General features: G+C 39.9%; 1 protein-coding gene across 8 annotated transcripts in view; it reads right to left on the reverse strand.

Moving 5' to 3' along the window:
• SFMBT1 (Scm like with four mbt domains 1) overlaps positions 1–21,391 on the reverse strand; it is a 109,705-nt gene that overhangs the window by 21,336 nt on the left and 66,978 nt on the right. For 7 of the 8 annotated variants that reach the window (XM_081819144.1, XM_081819149.1, XM_081819142.1 and 4 more), the window contains 7 exons: positions 18,113–18,353; positions 10,111–10,199; positions 7,258–7,504; positions 6,496–6,590; positions 5,677–5,778; positions 4,275–4,425; positions 1,947–2,029 (listed from right to left, as the gene is read on the reverse strand). In XM_081819144.1, coding sequence (XP_081675270.1) covers positions 1,947–2,029; positions 4,275–4,425; positions 5,677–5,778; positions 6,496–6,590; positions 7,258–7,504; positions 10,111–10,199; positions 18,113–18,353 — 1,008 coding nt within the window. The remainder of the gene's footprint in view (positions 1–1,946; positions 2,030–4,274; positions 4,426–5,676; positions 5,779–6,495; positions 6,591–7,257; positions 7,505–10,110; positions 10,200–18,112; positions 18,354–21,391) is intronic. The other variant, XM_081819156.1, reaches the window with a different exon arrangement.

Raw genomic sequence — 21,391 nt, forward strand, 5'->3', positions numbered from 1 at the left:
GACAAAGATCTTATAAACCTTCCAGGGACGGAGTAAAAGGCAGATCATCTATGAAAGATCAAGAATAAGGACAGGTTTCAACTTCTCGACAGTTCCACTGGAAGGATGAAAACAACTAAATGATGTTTTTAAATTGCTCAGGTAACTTCTGACCTAAAATTCCACATTGAGCCAAACTATCAATCAAGTTAATAGAATGAAGACATTTTCAAAGATGCAAAGTCTATTAAAATTTACCTCTCTTGCGTCTCATTTCAGGAAGCTACTGGGAGATGGGCTCCATCCAAACAAGGGAATAAACCAAGAAAGAGGCTGCGGTTAGACATACAAAACAGGAATCTTAAAGAGGCAAATCCTTGAGTGGCACTGAAGGCAGTCTCCAGGCCTAAAATCTCACGGCAAGCCTAGTGAGCAACCTGTCTGGGGAGAGAGAGTGGAGGTTGCTAAGAGGGATGTCTCTAAGCAAAATATTAGAAATGACAAAGTTCCTACATCAAGGTTATCTAAGTGGCCACAGACTCGAGGAAAAGAGAACGTGTCTATGGAATATCTTGTACTTTAACACTTCTACCCTAAAATACAAAGAGATAACTGTAACTAGGAAAAACACAGAGGTCTAGCTGGACCCAAGAGACTTCCGGGAAATGCTACAGGGCAGCTATGCGAGCATTCGCTCCGAACACGGGACTATGACCCAGGCCCAGGAGCTAGTGTTCTTCATAGTCATCTCGCCTCGCTCAGGGCGGAATCTCAGACTCTGCAGAAGTGGTTGGCGGCACAGCCTTTTCTTGGTCCTCCTGGGCTCCTGTCAGTGAGACAGCTGCCTTCCTCTACCACACACACCCACAGAAAACGATAGCTGCTGCTGGGAAGAATAAACCGGAGTCACTGGAAAACCGCTGCCGAAACAGGTGTGGGTAAGGTAAGCGTGAAAGGATGGGGGAAAGGAGAAGTAATTACAAACTGACAAGAAGGTTGCATCCCTACTGCTTCAGAGTATCAGACTCTTAATTTTGGCTCAGGTCATGATATCAGGGTCATGAGATCAAGCCCCACCCCGCCTCGGGCTCTGTGCTCAGCAGGGAGTCTGCTTAAGGATTCTCTCTCTCTCCCTCTGTCCCTCCCCCTACTTGTGTTCTCTCTCTCTCTCAAATAAATAAATCCTTAAAAAAAAAGAAAATTAAGTTATGAAAAACAAGGCAATTATTAACTTGAGGACAAATAAAAAAAAGAAAATCATAAAATAATGCAGTGCTCAGCTGTGAATAATCTATGACTGCATATCATAGTGTAAATACTCAATTCAGATTTAACCCCGAACTGTAATATAACTCTAACAGGAAGAAGAGGTGAGTAAGAAAGAGGAGACAGGTAATATAAAATAGCTAAGTGCTCATTTACCATAACATACAACCAATAGACATGTCTAAAATTAATGACTCAAAAGATGGCAGCATACTATTTTGAAAATGATTTAAGTATAAATATCAGAACAACGGGAATGAGTACTCGTGGAAAGGGAGACCACAGAAAGGGACAGGGCAGGGACCTGTTGTTTTATGTTGTGAAGCTTTTTACTGCTATTTGGCATTGTAAACCATATGCATGTAATATTCTCACAGAAGTATTTTTAAATAACCTTAATGATTTCTTTCTACTTAATATTTAAACATTTTTTCATATTTTTTAAACAACAAAAAATAATTATGAACTAAAAAATGTACATGATTTCAACTAAATAAAAAAACTGATAAACTTTAAAAACCAATTAAATTAACAAATTAACTCCTGCAGTCAATTAGTTTTTCCTTGGACCATTTTATTATACTCAACAAGCTGCTCATTTGGGTTGAGTGAGAGGACTGAGTAATAACCATGTGAGCATGGAAAGCACAGCAGTGACTTGCAGCCCCAGAGCATGGCAATGAGGGGACCGGGGTTCTCACCGGAGGAAAGCACCTCTGGGGAGCAGCTTCAGCACCACACTGTTTGAGGTAGTCGGCCCAATCAAAGTCCTGGCCCGGGTAGCCTAGGTAAGGACACAAAAACAATGATTCACACCACACGTGCCTGCCTGGCTCTTCCACTCTGCCAGCTGTCCACCCACAACTTCTCATTTGCTAATTTGAGGACTTTGCTCATTTTAGGGAGGAGGAAAAACCACCTATAAATCCAAAGCATCGTTCAGGTTATAAAACAGAGCAACTCTGGTCAAACCATAGCAATATAATAAAATTCTTCAGATATGTTTTTTAAGCTTTCGAGTTTCAAACTATGCATTTATTTTCAACACTACTTTATATGATTAGCTGCTGGCAGTTTACTGGAAGAATTTAAGCCACTTACGACTGGACTCGATTTGTACTAATAAATCCAGTCTTACTCTCCATTCTCTTCCAAGTTAAGCTCTAAAGGGAGAGCCAGCAGATCGTCTCTTTCTTCTCACGAAGCTATGCCTTCACACATCCTAGCCACGCCCGACACAATGCTCTCGGCACTGTTTTCAGATTCCTGTTCTACAGAATCGCAGTGCTCTTACAACCTCAATCATGAATTCATTTCAGAAAGAGTTGAGCTTAACTGCCTGCTTCAGTCCACCACGGTTGGCGGCAGAGGCCTCTCCAACCCGACGTGCTGGCTGCACCGTCTGCCCGGCTGCCCTGCTGTTTCCGGAGCAGCCCTCCCTGCCGCACAGAGCGGAGGACGTCGCAGGCACACCGCGAGCCACTACGCCACCTGACAGCCGCCCAGGCCTCTGCAGTCCCCCCTCTGCCCACCTCAGACCGGCACCACGCTCTCCCCCTGCCTCCACCTCTATCCCTCACAGCAAATTAGCTGCATTTTCAATTACATAATCCACTACTTTCCTCCTACTTACAGAGACAGAGGAGTTGTCTATAACAATGCTGAAAGCTCCAATAGCTTTAATAATTGCTTTTCCTTTTCACATAAAGGCAGCAGGTAAGATAAAGAACTTGGGATGTCCAGAGCCTTTCAGCAAAGCAAGAACATCCTCCTGCAGGCGTGTGCCCTCCTGCCACCACCACCAGGCAGGCATGCCCACTCTCTGTTCACTGATGGAGAACCTGGAGACTCCACTACTGTTTTCCCCTACTTGCTCCTTGAAGGAACTGTCATACTCACTTTTGTCTCCCCAGTGACAGACAAAGCCCAATGCCTAGCTCACAGCAAACATTCCACAAATGTTTGTTGGATGAATGGAGGCTGAATAAACAGCAAAAGGGTCTGAGTTTATGACTCTTGTTAACACAGAAGAGTACTTCTAGCCCAGTGTTCCAGCATTCACCATTTAGAAAGTGAAGCTATGTTCACCAAAAGCCTACTAATAAAGGATACACAGACTGCCAATCAAATAATCTGATGTGCTGATACAAAAGTCGGATAAACATTTGACATGTCCAGATATTGTAAGTTTAAAAATATTAAAAATCCCAGTCAAGGTCAACTATCGTCATATTTAAGAGCCTTGATTAAAGGACCAAAGATTATACTTTGCAGGGGTGCCTGGGTGGCTCAGTCAGTTAAGCATCCGACTCTTTATTTCGGCTCAGGTCATGATCTCAGGGTTGTGATATCGAGCCCCATGTGGGCTCTGCACTGGATGCAGAGCCCGCTTGAGACTCTCTCTCCCTCTGCCCCTCCCCCGACCCCCCCACTCACACACACGCGCTCACTCTAAATAAATAAAATCTTAAAAAAAAAATTATATTTTGCAAAGTTGCAAATACCAGGAAAATGAGTTGCTGCTTTCCTACCTTACAGCTTCTCTGAGTCCTGCTCTTAATCATAAACCTTCCTCTGAAGTCTGATGAGCCTCACTCCAAGGGGATGCCCAGAAACCATCAGTCATCTGCCTCCTACCTCCCAGCTCTGGTATTGAGCCCTTTTCTCAAACGTCAGCTCCTGACACTCCCTGTGCACCCTACCCTCACTCCTCTGTGCCCTCACAACAGACACAAGGGGGAGCAAACTAGGAACCTGCATGAAACCCCAGGCCGTTACGAAGATATATTTGTCAAGGTAGGAGGACAGAACATACTTAATAGTTTTTGAGCTTAACTTATATCTTGTAAATATGTAAATATATGGAATCAAGGCCTTCATTTCTATTTGTCTTGGAACTCAAAAATGTTAAGGACAGGCTGGGGCAATGAGGAGGGAGAGACAGACAAAAGATCCAGGTGATGCCATCTGACAAATCCTTCATAAAAATAAGCCCTTGATGAACAATTCAGAACAGAACCACCACCTACCAGGAGGGGGGCTGATGTGTAAACCATTCTTCAGACTCCACTGCACGGGGAAAATACCAGGACTGTCAGCATGGCACACAAAAGATCGCCGTGCATGATTCTCTGGTCGCAAATCATCCATTTCCACCAGGAAGTACTTCTCATCAAAAACCTGTGCATACAATCAAACATCACAGACAAATGGTTTTATGTGCATGTATGAAAGGACACATATGTGTGTGTCATTTCCTTGGCGTGGACAAACATGTTACAAAACTGCATAGCCATAGTGGGTATGAATAATAACACTAAGCACTCAATAAATGTTACCTATGTGTCAGGCACTGTTTTAATTAAATGCTTTTCATGCATTAACTCAGTTTTAACCTTCCTTACAACATAATAAGGTAGGTACCATGATCAACCCCATTTTGCAGATAAGGAAACTGGATTTAAGAAGAGGTTAAACAACTTGCCCCATTTTACCCAGCAAGAAAGAAGCAGAACCTGGGTCCAAATCTAAGTATTTAGGCTCCAAACAAAATTTAGTTCAGACTGAGTGAGGAGTCTACCACAACTTGTACATTAGATTTCTGGATCCTAGCCTAGTTTCAAATGCTAAAAAGGTTTTATTAACCTGCCCTGGCTCCCTGACACCCCACGGCCCTTCAGACTCCAGAAAGGGCCTCTGACCCCACTGCAGGGTCAGAATCCCTCCCTGTTCTTAGAATCATCTTCTCCTAAGGCCAAAAAAAAAAAAAAAAAAAAAAATTTAAATCTCAAGAGATCAGACTAACTTGGCATCCAAGCGACCACTCCTCTAATCACACTTCTCTTCTGGCTCTACTCTGGGTAAGCGGGCTCTACTCTAGTCCTGAACTAACCCCTTGTCTTGTGCCTCAGGGCCAGTAACAGAGTTACCAGGGCCAGACAACCTGCCCAGCACCTGTGCTTACGCTCAAGAGAAGCCTTACTTTTGTCAGCCTTCCAAAAGACTGGAGTCTGAGTCTGGACTCCGGACTCCATTCTGGAGCAACCCTGGACAGATCTCATGACACGGACCACCTGCCCCACCCCCACGTCCCCCACTGAGCCTTGCACCTGGGTGGACTCTGACACTGTCACCCGCGCCCAGACTTCTCAGACACCACGGCCTGCCTGCCGGGTAAGTCCCCTCTAGTTACGCACCTCAAGGCCTGCCCCAAAGACCATGCCCCACTACTCTGGCGCCTAAGCTTTGGTTGGCTGGGCCACAGAGAACTGGCCAGTACAAATGCAAAATGTGCACAGAAGTCATTCTGGCCTCACAGTTTAGGAGAAACATGGCTCAGATTAGCAGAGCCTGACGATCAAAACTCTAACTACTTTCCTAAACCAGTCACCCTGACAGGTATTCGTACCAAAAGAGCTGCCCCCATTTTACCTTAACAACTGTAGCAGGAGAGATCCCAAAAGGAGACCGGGGGTCCACAGCTTCCAACTTCATATTTACAGAGAATGAATGAGTGCTAATCACTTGTTTGTCCTGAAATGTAAACACCCAACAGGGAATAAAAATACAGTATTTTCACATTCATTTTATACTCATATATAGCTGAATACTACTCTTAATTAATTAAAATAAAACTGTCCAGTTCCTGGTAAATAATTTAATCCTATATTTTCTTTCCTGGAAAAAATTATTCAGAAACAAAAACACAGGAAGTACTCCCACTCTCCGTATTTGGTACACAAAGGCCATCTGGAGGAGAACAAGTTCATTTTATAATGCATTGGGGCTATGCAGTTAAGAGTGGACAAGAAAGGGCGCCTGGGTGGCTCAGTTGGTTAAGCGACTGCCTTCGGCTCAGGTCATGATCCTGGAGTCCCGGGATCGAGTCCCGCATCGGGCTCCCTGCTCGGCGGGGAGTCTGCTTCTCCCTCTGACCCTCTCCCCTCTCATGCTGTTTCTCTCTCTCTCTCTCAAATAAATACATAAATAAATAAAATCTTAAAAAAAAAAAAGGGTTGACAAGAAAAGACTCAAATACTTTTGGAGAATGTTAGGAGAAAACCTAGACTACTTTTGGAAGAGAAACAGGATGCGCATCGCTCCAGCCTTCAAAGCTCTTGAAGCTTTCTGCTTCAGACGCCCCGGTATCCTTACTGACCCGCCGGCTGGCTGGCTGTGCGCTCGGTGCCACCCCCGACTGCCCGACCTGCCAGGAGAAGGTGAGCACCCACCATCCCGTTTTGGTTTTACCTTAAATAAGTATGACGGCAATGGCTCTTCCTCCTCCTCTTTCACTTTGGCCAGGATCTCTTGCCACTCAGCTTCACTTTTCAGATGCCGGATGGCTTTTGTAAAACAAGACAGGACATTTTAAATGAGGAGAACGTACACACTTTACATCTGTTCTGAAAGCATTCATGTAAACAGAAAGTCACTTTCCATGGGGAAAGAAAGGACTCCAGCGCACTTATGCCCTCTCCATTCAGAGCCTGCACCGTAACTTCAGTACTTTGTCCCCTCTGTTTAGAGCCTGCATAGTAGGCCTGGTGAAAATACCCACAGCAAGATCATCAGGACTGCTGCAGGCCATAAAATAATATAACACCCAAACTGAAGCACATAATAAGAAGTGCAAATTGCTTTAAAACAGTAACTCCAGTTTTGAGATTGTTGTTATTTCTTCTAATCAACAATTCACTTTGAACCAAGACCTATCCTAAGACCTATCCTACTCCTATATCTACCTAAATGCTACCCAGAAAATTTTTCTTCAATTTTGGTAAGAGGTCAATATGAGTTGGAGCAGGAGTCCATAAGGTACAAGAGGTATGGCAAATTACTAAATTAATAAACCAAAAGAAAAATAGGCACTTAATCAAATATAAGTTTTTTTGCAACATCTCTATTACACTTTTGTAATACGCAGAATAATACATTTTTTGTCTCGTCAACATTAGTAAAAACATAACAATAATGTAACAGTTAAAAGAAAAATGTTATATTACTCTTCACCTAATGGGGGCTGAAGCTCATATCCTTGTTGAGCAGCCCAACCAACGTGATGAAGGAACGGATCCAAGTAATACAACCAATGCTCAAAATTGTCAGAACTTTCAAGTCCTTCATAACGCAGCTTCAGCCTTCCCCCAATGTTTTCTACTACAGTAACAATCCAAGTGCTTAATGAGTCCCGGAAAGCTTGACATTCTAGCCTGGAGCCTGGAGCAATGAGATCTAAAGGATTCCTCCCGTTGCGGAGCTGCAGGTACAAGAGGTGAAAACGATTATGAGAAGTTCACACAGTATTTTTAAAAGTCAAGCTGTAAAGGATCTCCAATGAGCCTTTATATTTCTACCCACTCAAAGCCATGACACTGAAAGGCCTAATTTCATACAAGTCCCTATAGTATTATTTCTAGATGACATGAAAATGTTTATCTTAAAGAAAATTCTACTTATAATGCAACGAAACTATTCTAACAGACCTCTGTCTCTGGGACTATGTTGTATAGTTTCATCTAGTAAAAAATTTTAAATTATCATTATTAGTCTGATTGTAAAAGCAAATATGATCACCATTAAACAAAAAATCAAACATGACAAAAGTCAAAATCCCCTACAATCCCACCTCCAAGAAAGAACCATGATACACTTTGGTGCCCACTCTGAGATTAGGTTTTCTAGACCCAAGTCAACATCTACCTGTGTCTGTCTCTCTCATGTTTTTTTGGAAAATGGGGCACTGTATACTCTTTTTCAATTCATGTTTGCCACTTTATACATCACAGCTATCTATTCTAGCACATTTAATCTTTATTCTTTTATACTGTTTTGCTGATATTCTGTATTATAAATGGGCAGTAATTTATCCACTTACATGCTGATGGCACTTCAGTAGTTTCTGATTTTTTACTCATTTCACAACAATGTTCCTATGAACACAGTGTTTTGATTATGCTGATGGAACGGAAAAGTTTAATTATCACTCTCTAGATACATATTAAAAGCTACAGTAGGGGTGTTTGGGTGGCTCAGTTGGTTAAGTGTTGTCTGCCTTCAGCTCAGGTCATGATCCCAAGGTCCTGGAATCGAGCCCCGCATCGGGCTCCTTGCTCCGCGGGGAGCCTGTTTCTCCTTCTCCCTCTGTCCGTCCCCCCCGGAGCTCGCTTGCTCTCTCAAATAAAATCTTTAAAAAAAAAAAAAAGGCTACAATAAATAATAAAAGGGAACAATGATTCCAATATCATCACTTAACCATTTCTTTATATTCAGACTTACATTTTTTTTCCCTAATAAGAAGAGCTCTGCGACACTTACATATTCATATATATACAAAAGAACATATGTACAAATGGAGGAACACGTTCACAGCTAAAAATCAGGATGGCAGAATCAAGGTCAATGTAGAGCTGGATATCTATTAAATCATTTGTTCGTGATTTCATTCATTCATTAAAATTTTACTGTTTGTTTAGCGTGTACCAGGCCCTGGCTAAGCATAATGCAATGAGTCAGAGGATAAAATATAAAGGTTAGCTGGAAATAGAGTATTTACCAATCGAGTTTTAAAGGGGAATGTGAATGGATCACAGAATGAGATGTAAGAGTCAAAACTATAAAACACATAGAAAATATAGCAGTAAATCTTTGTAACCTTGCGTTAAACAAAGCCTAATTAGATATGATACCAAAAGTACAAGCAACAACAACAAAATAGATAAACTGGACTACATCAACATAAACTTTTGTGCTGCAAACAATATCATTAAGAAAATGAAAAGACAGTCCACAAAATATTTGGAAATCATGTATCTGACTGGACTTGTTATCAGATATAAGGAACTCTTACAATTCTATAATAAAAAGACAATCCATTTTTTAAAATGGGCAAAGACATTTCCCCAAAGAAGATATACAAATGGTGGGTGCCTGGGTGGTTCAGTTGGTTAAGTGACTGCCTTCAGCTCAGGTCATGATACCGGGGTTCTAGAATCAAGTCCCGCACTGGGCTCCCCTTGCTCTGCGTGGAGCCTGCTTCTCCCTCTCCCTCTGCCTGCCACTCCCCCTACTTGTGCTCTCTGTTAAATAAATACATAAAATCTTAAAAAAAAAAAAAAAAAAAAGAAGATATACAAATGGCAAACAGTACAGAAAAAGATACCCAACATCATTTGTCATTAGGAAAATGCAAATCAAAATGAGAAACTGCTTCATATTCACTAGCATAGCTATAACCAAAAGACAGTAACAAGTGTTGGCAAAAATACGGAGAAACTGGAATGTTCATACGTTGCATTTCACATATGCCACAAAGAATGTAACTGGTATGACAGCAAGTAACAAAATATAACTTAGAAATGTCATAACCAACAAACTGATTTCAGAAAAATAAGAAATCTATATTATATTCACTAACAAGCTCAAAAGGTACACTAATTTAAAAGGACTGTTGAAGGCAGGTAGGTAGTAAGAATACAACAGGTCTGCTGTCTTCTGAGCAAAAGAAAAGGGGGTCTCACGTCACCCAGGGTGGGAGTTACAAATTCCTGAATTAAAATCAACACCTGCTCGGTGACAGAGAGCCCCAAAAGGCCACATTTTCCAACTTCATTGAAGAATCTGGAAAACTAGATTTTTATGTGTTAGCAACAAATTCAGAACATTTTAGGCACTAAGTAAGGTACCAGTTGGCAGTCTCTGAGGATAAGTTTAAACCCACCGATACCCATTGTCATGTCTGTAGTAAAAATGCTTATTTGCTTTAGAGTGATAAATGAGCAACCAATTTTAAGATTCCTTGGACAGAAAATATCACTGAAGATGAGACGGGTTTTCCACACTGATTCTGCAAGCAATAATACTCACGCCTTCTAGCAGCGGAACAGGAGGGCTACATGCTCCCATCAGGGTCTGCCGCAGAAACTCATCCCAATCAGACACTTTATCTCTGATGCCTAGATGAGGGAATAAATGAGTAAACAAATGACTACTCATAATGTCAGCTACAGAACACAGGGAAACTAAACTCAATCTAATACAGAGAAGTTAAACCAGTGAAAGTGATTTAGAGATGCATTTGTACTTTTATTATCTGAGTCCAACAAATTACTTCTTTCAGAGCTTAAAAAAATCCCCCTCTAGATAGATCTACTTCCTGATTAGTTTAATAAGAGGTGTACACAAAACAAAGAGAATACAGTAACAGGGGAGTTGGGCCCAATTTTTTTTTTTAAGATTTTATTTATTTATCTGACAGAGAGACAGCGAGAGAGCACAAGCAGGGGAGGGACAGAGGGAGAGGGAGAAGCAGACTCCCCACTGAGCAGGGAACCCAATGCAGGGTTCGATCCAGGACCCTGGGATCATGACCTGAGCCGAAGGCAGACGCTTAACCAACTGAGCCACCCAGGCACCCCAGGTGGGCCCAATTTTATCCAAAAGTTAGCTACTTTTTTTTTTTTAATGATGGGAATCCTCAAATATATATAAAAGTAGAGAAAAGAGTATAATGACCCCATGTACCCCAGCTTCAACAACTGTCACTTCATGGTCAGTCTTCCCCGGAGTTGTTGGCAAACTACAACCTGGGGGCTAACTTCAGCTTACTGTCTATTTTTATAATCAGAGTTTTATTGGAACGCAGTCATGCCCATTTGTTTACACATTGTCTAGGGCTGCTTTGCACTACAAAGGTAACATTAGGTAGCTGTTACAGGGATCACATGGCCTGGTAAGCCTAAAATATTTACTGTCTGGTCCTTTACAGATATTTTGCCAATCCCTGATGATCTACACCCTCACACAGTCCACCTCACCCAACCACAGATTATTTAAAAGCCAATTCCTCGTATCATATAATTGTACCATATAAGTTCATCCAGTTTAATCTCAGTATGTATTTCTAAAGATTTTTATTAATATATTTGAGAGAGAGACAGAGAAAGAGTGTGCGAGAGGGGAAGGAACAGAGGGAGAGGGAGAGAGAGAATCTCAAGCAGACTCCCCGCTGAGTGCAGAGCCTGACATGGGGCTCAATCCCACAACCCATGAGACGATGCATGACCTGAGCTGAAATCACAAGTTGGACACTTAACCGAGTGAGTCACCCAGGCACCCTAGTATGTATTTCTAAAAGTAAATAACTTTTTATATAAGCACAATATCACACCCTTAAAAATTAACAATAATTCTTCAATAAAAAATATCTAGTCCATTTTTAAATTTCCGCATATGTCTCATAAATGGTTTTTCCAATTTGCTTGGTCAAATCAGGATCCCAATGAGATACATATACTGCAAATGGTTGATATATTGCTCAAGTCTCTTTTAATCCGTATGTTCTTTCTCCCCCTCCATCTCCCCACTCTCTCTTTCTAGCAGCATATTTGCTGTTGAGAGAGAGCCTTTTGTCTGTTTAGAGTTCTTCTGCGTCTGCTTTTACTGGCTGCCTCCCTGTGGGTGGTAACCAGCTGCTCCACTGACCTCTGTATTTTCTATAAATCAATATTTAGGGCTACAGGCTTGATCGAATTCCGATCTGACTCTTTTTGGAGGGGGCTGTCGAGAACAGTTCATAAGTGGAGTTGTAACCTTCTATCACATCCATCAAGAAGCACATTCAGTCTGGTTGTCTCTTCTTTTGTGGTGTTAGCAGCTTTTAATGGTCACTATATAGATACACTGATTCATTAGGGACTAAAAATGGTGATTTTTCCATCATCCCTTTTTTTGTTTACTAACCAAAATATTCTATAAAGAAAAGTTTCACTTCTTCAACTACTTCATTACCCTGAGGTGTAGTTCAAAGAAAAAAGTCAGGATATTTGTTTGATTCTCTTTATCTTTCCCTGTATCTACAAGAAATCTATATTATATTCATTAACAAGCTCAAAAGGTACACTAATTTAAAAGGACTGTTGAAGGCAGGTAGGTAGTAAGAATACAACAGGTCTGCTGTCTTCTGAGCAAAAGAAAAGGGGGTCTCACGTCACCCAGGGTGGGAGTTACAAATTCCTGAATTAAAATCAACACCTGCTCGGTGACAGAGAGCCCCAAAAGGCCACATTTTGGGGCTTCGCTAGCATCCTCCAAAGGCAATCAGTGAGAGTTCTGTTTACAAGTCTCACTAGGAAATTATAGACTACATCACATATGACATGTTCCAGGCCATCGCAGCTATTGTCCTACTAATGCTCACTCTGTCCTGTCTTTAACCAGAGGGAATCTTTTTTGACACATGACCCTAGTAAACAGTCACTGACATCTTTCTTACTTTTGGTATGAACAGTGTCCCAGGCTCAGCTTGTACCTTTCCTGCCCCAGCCCAGGAATCGGCTCCTTCTCCAAGGAGCTCTAACTTATTCAGGTGAAATGGTATTTAGAGGTCATAATTAGGGTGCTGAGGGTGCTCATTTTTTAATATTCTTTATACTGTTTGTGTTTCTAAGCTTTTTCAATATCTAGGACTAAGAAATACCTTCCCCTTTTTTAAAGACATAAATCACATCAGGAGTTCATATTGATACTTCCAATACAAATTCATGAAGACACTGTTTCTATTAACTTCATTTATCCAACTTCTGTTTCCTTTCTTTCCTGCTGAAAATCCTAGCTCTCACACATTTCATTATGACTTAATCCCACAATACCCAAATACTACTTCAAAATAACATCAACTTTGCCATTAACAATGATTATTGAAAACAGCTTACTTCTGTTGCTGTTGCTATGTTTTATCCCTATTAGGGATGTACACTTATATTACTGTATCTGAAAGCCAACAGTTTGGTTTCAACTATTTCAAAGAAATAGTTCTCTGAGTGGTCACTTCACAATCTCCATACACAGTTACATTTCTATGCTTTTTTGCTTTTTGAAATTTTTTTAAAATTTAATTTTGTTTTATAGTTGTATAAAATACATAGTTCAAAATTCAAATCTACAAAATAGGTACATTCAGAAAATCTAGCTTCTATCCCTGTCCCTCACTTCATTCTATTTCTTTCCTTCCCCACAGGTAACTTTTTTTTTTCCTTAAAGATTTTATTTATTTGAGAGAGAGAGACGGAATGAGAGAGCATGTGAGCGTGAGTGGGGGAAGGGGCAGAGGGAGAGGGAGAAGCAGGCTTCCCGCTGAGCAGGGAGTCCAAGGCAGGGACTCAATCCCAAGACCCTGAGATCATGACCCGAGCTGAAGGCAGACGCTTAACCCACTGAGCCACCCAGGCACCTCCCCACACAGGTAACTTTTTAAATAGACTTATTCTTTTATTTTTTAAAAATGAACACATATACACATTCATATACTCCCCCCTCCTTCATTCTTTACACATTTTTTCTATTTTCATAAAACAAGATATCCAGGAGAACACTCCCTGACTGTATGTAGATGGTCCCCATTTCTTTTTATCATGCATTGCAGCTTTAATCATTATCAAGTACCCTTTTATCTCATAATGCTTTCTGATCTGAATTCTACCTTTATGAAATGCCAAGACTGACACTCCTACTTTCTTTTCTATTTGATTTGATTTTTATGTATCTTTGTCCATCCTTGTATTTTAACCCTTTCAGAATCTCTCCATTAGGTAGGTCTCCTGTACATACGGCACAGGAGTGGGTTTTGCTTTCTGAGTCAACCTGAACCATTTTTTTACTTTTAATAGAAGACTAAGCCCATTAACATTTATTGATATTATCAATAGGTATGCCCTCAATTTTGTCATATTGCCAAATATCATATAAGTTTTTGATATGTGTGTGTGTGTATGCACAGTCTCTCACTATGTGATCTATTTTATTTGAACATACACTTTTTAAAATCTATCTTTTGGCATTTAGAAAGGTTTGTGTTTTTGTTTTTCTGGTTACCTTAGCATATACAAATAACTTTATATAACACTTTAGTTCTCTCTATTTTTGGACTATTTTCCATTTCTTTGTTCTATAAACAATACTAACATTAGCCAAAACCTCTTTTTTCTCCTCTTCTTCACCATCTCATTTCAGGCAATTGTCTTTTACTCTCAATTAACATTTAAAAGGTAATTAGTCAAAAAAAAAATAAAAGGTAATTAATTACTCTGCAGTAAAGCTGCTTTTTTTGAAAAGGCAGTGAGTGAGCTTTTATGCACATGCCCTCCCCCTCTGCTGCCTCACATTTTTACAGTTACACTGTATCTACACTGTCAGATTATGTAGCCATTACATACTACACTGTCTCCTTTGTAAACTTCATTTAGTTTGAAGTTCTACAGCTACACATATATTTAATGTCTCATTAACAGTTCTTATGTTAATGTCTCTTTATTCACTTGGTTTTCTAAAGCTCAGTCCCCAGTGGATGTCTTGGGAAGGGCTCACAGGAACACTGTTCCTGAAACTTCACATCTTTGTAACAGACTGCTTATGGCCTTTATACCTGAAGTTCAGCGTGGCCAGATGTAAAACCCTTGTCTCACAGATTCTTTTACTGAATTTCTTAACTATTCATTACTGTCAATTAGTCTGATGACAATCTTGTTTCCTTCTTTTTCAGGAAATTTAGACCTTTTGCCTGAATAACAAAGGGATTTTATTTTAAAGTTCAAGTGTCAGGGGCACCTGGGTGGCTCAGTCCATTAAGCATCTGACTCTTGATTTCAACTCAGGTCATGATCCCAGGGTCCTGCGATTGAGCCCCACATCAGGCTCCCTGCTCAGCGGGGAGTCTGCTTCTCCCTCTGCCCCTCCCTCCTGCTAGTGCTGTCTCTCTCTCAAATAGATAGGTGGATAGATAGATAAGTAAACAAATAAAATCTTTAAAAAAAAAGTTCACCTTGATATAGCTGTTCTCACTTGATTTTCCCATGTGCAAAGTGAGCCCTTTCTATATGTATTTCAGTCCTACTTTATTTCAGTCAAGTTTTCTTGAATGAAAGTTTATTGTATTTTATTGTTTCACTGTTGTGGTTTCCTTCAGTGACTTTACCCCAAGTCTTTTTTCTTTCCTCATTTCTTTTTTTTTTTTCCCTTCCTTTTCATCCTCTATCTTCAGATATTATCCATGGTAGATTTGTTCCTGTATTCACTTTAACTTAGTCTTCATTTCTAATATGCTTTTATTTCTAGTTCTTGCCTAACTCCTACTTTTTCTCTTTTCAAATTCCCTTTTCTCCATCTCGTTTCTGATTTTTATAAATTTTATTTATACTTTTTCTCACTGCTTCTAACGTTGTTACTACTTTCTCTTAGTTGGTTTTTGAAATGTTTTTGACACAATGTTCAACTCTTTTGTGGTTGTTTCTCTGAAATGATTTTATTCCACCCTTCTCTCCTCTCTCTCCCTCTCACTCTTTCGTTATAACCTTGTATCCAACTAAAATCATTTCAATTCGATGCATTTTCCTAGACTCTTACAATGAGATGGTCGGCCAGTAGCTTCATGTCTCTAGAGCTTCCTCTTACAATGTTTTTTCACAAAATGCTTCAAATATGGCAGCTAGGGGCTACTGGGTGGCTCAGTCAGTTAAGGGTCCGACTCTTGGTTTCAGCTCAGGTCCTGATTTCAAGGTCCTGGGATCAAGCCCCGCATCAGGCTCCACGCTCAACTTGGGATTCTCTTTCCCTCTGCTCTGCTACCCAACCCCCCGTTCTCTCTCAAAATAAATAAATAAACCTTAAAAAAAAAAAAAAAGGCCGCTACAAACCCACAGACCCCCAAGGACCCTAACACCCAAATCTTCATTTCAAAATGCCATTCTTCACCAAAAGAAACCAGGACTTCTTGGAGAAATGGCCGATTTCAGGGACAAGCTTCTTTTTTTTAAGATTTATTTATTTATTTATTTATTTATTTATTTATTTATTTATTTGACAGAGAGAGAGGCAGCGAGAGAGGGAACACAAGCAGGGGGAGCTGGAGAGGGAGAAGAAGGCTCCCCGCTGAGCAGGGAGACTGACGTGGGGCTCAATCCCAGGATGCTGGGACCATGACCCAAGCTGAAGGCTGATGCTTAACTGACTGAGCCACCCAGGCACCCAGAGACGAGCTTCTTGAGCTAAAACATAAGAAACCACTCAAAGAATGATGGGAACGTAACAGAGGACACATTAGCCAGCTTAAAGGGGTGCCCACTTGCCAAACCTAGGACATTGTGAGCATCCAAATAAATAACACAGTAAAGGATTATAACCCATTGAGTAAAATAAGAATCATGAAGTCTACCCTGACATACATAGATAAACGTATGTATGTAAATGGGGGGAAAGGAAAGTTCTTTCTCTTGTAGAAAGCTTATCATGATATGTAGACAGAATTAGAAAATACTGTTTGGTAAACATTAGAGTAATAATTGTTTAAGATAAAAATGATCAATCAGTGCTAAAAATAGTGGGTAAAAGTTTGAGGAGTGATGAGATATTTACATTATCTCAAAGTATCTTCCTACAAGATACTTATTAATTTAGAGGTATGAAAGTAATTTTATGGTGGAAAAACCTGGCATACAGCAAATTAATCAAGTGATAAAAGTTATTATCACCAGTTACAGGGCAAACCAACAGCATGTGTGTCCTAATAATGACTGATGCTCTAGAAGGACAGAGAGTCACTCCTGCATTTTTCCTATCAAAAGTGCACAATCTGAGTCTAAGGAAACATCAGACAAACCCACACTATGGGACATTCTAAAAGAATAATTGGCTTGTACTCTTCAAAAACATCAACACCAAGAAATAAAAAGAAAGTTTAAGGAAACTGAAAAGACACAACAATCAAATGCAATGTATGATCCTGGACTGAATCCTGGACCAGGAAAAGAAACAAGGCATAATCAACATTATCAAGAAAATTGGCCTGTACTTTCAAAGATGTCAAAGTCATGAAAGACAAAGACTGAGTAACTGTTCCAAATTAAAGGAATCTTATGAGACATGACAACTGAATGCAACACATGATCTGGGATTTCCTTTTACTATTAAAAACATTATGGGTAAAAAATAAGATCTACAGATTAAATAATAGTGTTATATCAAAGTTAATTTCCTTATTTTGTTACAAAGTTAATTTCCTTATTTTGTTATTTTTACTGTGCTAATGAATGTCCTTATAAGTACATTAAGGTATGAGTAAAAGGGTATCATGCCTACAACTGACTTTCAAATGGTTCATTGAAAAATCACGCATGCATGTGTGTATGAGAGGTAGAGGGGAAGGAGGGAGAGGGATGGATAACATATATTTGGTAAAACATCAACATTTAGGGAAACTTGGCAAAAAGTCTCTAAGAATTTTCTACACTATTTTTGCAACTTTCCTGTAAATCTGAAATTATATCAAAATAAGTTGAAAGAAAAATATATAAGCTCTGATATTTTCTTAAACCTGAAGCCTTCTTTCCCCTTTCTCCATCTTTACATGACCTTCCTCCTCCTCCTTCTGTCCTACTTAATTTGGATTCTACTCCCCGTAAGGCTTTCCGGGAAGGGAACTTCAGTTGACTCATTTTAAGAATTCATAGGTCCCAGATCACCTAGGGGTGAGAAGAGGGAGGACAATAAAATTAGAAGGGAATCACCAGCACAGCAATCTGGCCCAATGTACTTCAAGACAAACAGACCTACAAGTCCCAAACTCAGAGAGCCTCACAGTTTTACAGGATGAGAAGCAACTGATGCTCCCTAGGAGTATCATAAAGACGCAAGGCTTTATGAAGCCTCAAAAATAACTTTTAAAGATAGGGAAATGTGCATTATTCCTTATCAATATTTTCATTCAAAATGCTAACCCCAGAAAGTGAGAAAAACCTGTGTGTGTGGGAGAACGAAGACCTCAAGGTTGTGCACACAGCAGTACCACAGCACGTCTCCACAGCAAGTACCGCATTACCTTCCGGGGCTTCAAGGGTCTTCTTATTCTGCTCACACCACCCGATCGGGTAGAGGCCGGCCTTCCTGATGTCACACCAGAAGTCGGCCCTCCGGTCCTCGCCGTACCCTTCGTAGCGAAGCAGCAGCAACTGCTCACATGTGGTGATGATGGTGGCAACCCAGTAGGATTCAGGGTCTGTTTTCACAGCCACCTCCAGCTTCATCCCAGGAGCAAATCCATTTTGCAAACGTGTATCCACCTGAACAGGGAAATGTTACTAACCACCACGTAAGTATCTCAACTGAGTATTTCTTTAGCCAAAATTCTTTTTTAAGACTTACAATTCTGAAGCACTAAATGAAATAAAACCTTCCCAAGGGAAACCTGAGAAACTCCAATTCTAACTCATAGCAGTGATCCAAACAAACAGGGAACAGCATGCTGCTCTGTTCCAGCTGACTCTGAAGGAATTTTAATACAACTCAGTATTTTCACCAAAGCAGCCTACTGTGATTACAGAAAATGTTTTCTATGATGTGCATAAATCGCTAAATGTTCACCATTTTAATAACCTTCAACATATTATGTTTTCAAGAGTGATTTCTCCATCCTTCAAAAAATTTATGAAGTCAGAAAAGGGGAAGGACAAAAGAAGTATAATATATAATATATATAGAATATAGAATATAGAATATTCTATATTATATAATATATAAAAAGAATATATAATATTCTTCTTATAATATAATATTATAACAATAAATTAGTATAATATGTACCATATGTAAGGAGCCACACCTCCCAGTGCCCCTGAAACAGTCTATGTTTACACCTGTTATCCTTGAATAGTAATTAATAATGCCCTGTTTCTCTCTCCAAGTGTCCTAATTCAGATGATAAATTATATGGTCACAAAGGTAAAGGTGAGCAATTCTGGAACTACTTCCTATGTATACAAAGATTAAATGTGTACATATATTGTGGGAAACGAGAGCCACATTTCTCACTGTGGGAGAAAGAAGTAAAAACAAGGAAAGAGCAGACTAGCACGATCCTTGTGGCGACTAACTGGAATCAGCAGTGTCAGAATGAGGTCACAATGACAGACAAAAAAGAGTACAGATGTGTATGTATGTGTGTGCTAATATATTTCCTAGCTCTGTGAATTGACAGGGATGATAAGTAATGATACTCATCAGCAATAAGCAAACTTAGTGTACAAATTCTTCATTTATAAATGCCACCTCCAATAAAAAAAGAACATGGGCTCCATGGAGAAATAAGTGATTCCAATTCTGGAGTAGGGAAAACACACTAAGTGCCTGGAATATCTTGTGATGCCAGAAAGTAAGGAAATGCTCCAAAAATGACGGGGGCATTTGGAAAGGACATGGGAGCCAACCAGAAAGATCCCCCAATGTTCACATTAGGGACAATTTGAACAATAAAATAAATAATAAGATTAATGGATTATAACCCATAGATTTAAACAATATCCATGAGTCCATACTGTAAAAAATAATTAACAAAGGGATAGATCCTTAGAGTAAAAGACCAATTAATAAATACAGAGAAAAATGACAGATACAGAAAACCAGGGGCTCCTGGGTGGCTCAGTCAGTTAAGCGTCTGCCTTCAGCTGAGGTCATGATCCCAGAGTCCTGGGATCGAGTCCCACACTGGGCTCCCTGCTCAGTGGGGAGTCTGCTTCTCCCTCTCCCTCTGCTCCTCCCCCGGCTTGTGCTCTGCTCTCTCTTGCTCACTCTCTCTCTCAAATAAATAAATCTTAAAAAAAAAAAGAGAGAAACAGAAAACCACCATTAGACAAACCACAGAAATAAACACTGCAGGCAAGAATCATGGATCAGGGCTAAAATGACTGATATTTACATAATCTCAAAGGTTCTCCTATAAGATTTTTACTAATTCCAAAGGGGAAAACAGTAAAATCATAATGAAGAACTATGACAGACACCACCCTAACTAGCTGATAAAAGTTAACATCACCAGTTTTAAAACATCAGTACCGTATACCCTTGATACCACAGAGTAAGAAAAGCACAGTATCATTTTTATGAAATTCTTCCCAAATCTGCATAAACTCAAGCTAATCATGAGAAAAGCCCAAACCCAAATTGAGAAATATTCTACAAGATAACTGATATGTAATGTGCTCTTCAAAATGTCCAGGCCATGAAAGACAAAGAACGAGGAACTACCAAACACGGGGAGACTATGGCAGCCTGACAAGTAAATGCAATGCAGCAATCACAACCACTGAGAAGTGAGGAGAGTCCTGGAAAGACAGTCAGGGAGGGAAAGTCCTACATGCTGTACAAAAATCTTTCCCCCTTCTCATCACTGCCCTGCCAAAGTCCTGTGAAAGGTAATCACTACCCTGAATTATAACACTGTAAATACTGTCTGTGCGTTAATACTATATTCATAGAATTATGCAGTACGCATGTTCTTCTGTGTGGGCTTTTCTCCAGCCCAACAGTGCTTATGGATTCATTCATGTCGCATTTAACAGTTTATTTCTTCTCACTGCTGTATAGTATTCCATTATACAAGTTATCCATTCTAATGCTACAAATAGTAGGCACTGTGAGAAGTTTGCAGCTTTGAAAGACGATAAATAATACTGTCATGACAGTACAAATATTTGTGTGTCTCTGGTGCATACACACATGGATTGCTCTAACAGATACAGCCAAACCACTTCCAAAGTGATTGCACCAGTTTACTCTTCCAGTAGTGTATGCAAAATCCTTTTTTAAAATATTTTACTTATTTATTTAAAGTCCTTTTGCTCCAACATTCTAAGCAACATTTGTGTATGTTCAGTCTTTTTCATTTTAACCATTTTGGAAGGTGTGCTATGTATCTCATTGTGACTTTAATTTGCATTTTTTCATTATTAATGAAGATGAAAACCTTTATTAGTCATTTAGGTTTCTTCTTTTGGGAAATGGCTAAGTTTCTTGCCTTTTTTTTTTTTTTGTCAAGTCTGTATTTTGGATATCAGTTCTTTGTCAGTTACTTGTGTTACAAATATTTTCTCACTTTCTTGATGGTGCTGTTTGATGAACAGAAGTTCTTTTTTTTTTTTAAAGATTTTATTTATTTATTTGAGAGAGAGAGAATGAGAGACAGAGAGCATGAGAGGGAGGAAGGCCAGAGGGAGAAGCAGACTCCCTGCTGAGCGGGGAGCCCGATGCGGGACTCGATCCCGGGACTCCAGGATCATGACCTGAGCCGAAGGCAGTCGCTTAACCAACTGAGCCACCCAGGCGC

The sequence above is a fragment of the Leptonychotes weddellii genome, chromosome 1, assembly GCF_054177405.1.
Source record: "Leptonychotes weddellii isolate Sample4059 chromosome 1, ASM5417740v2, whole genome shotgun sequence".
Taxonomy (NCBI): Eukaryota; Metazoa; Chordata; class Mammalia; order Carnivora; family Phocidae; genus Leptonychotes; species Leptonychotes weddellii.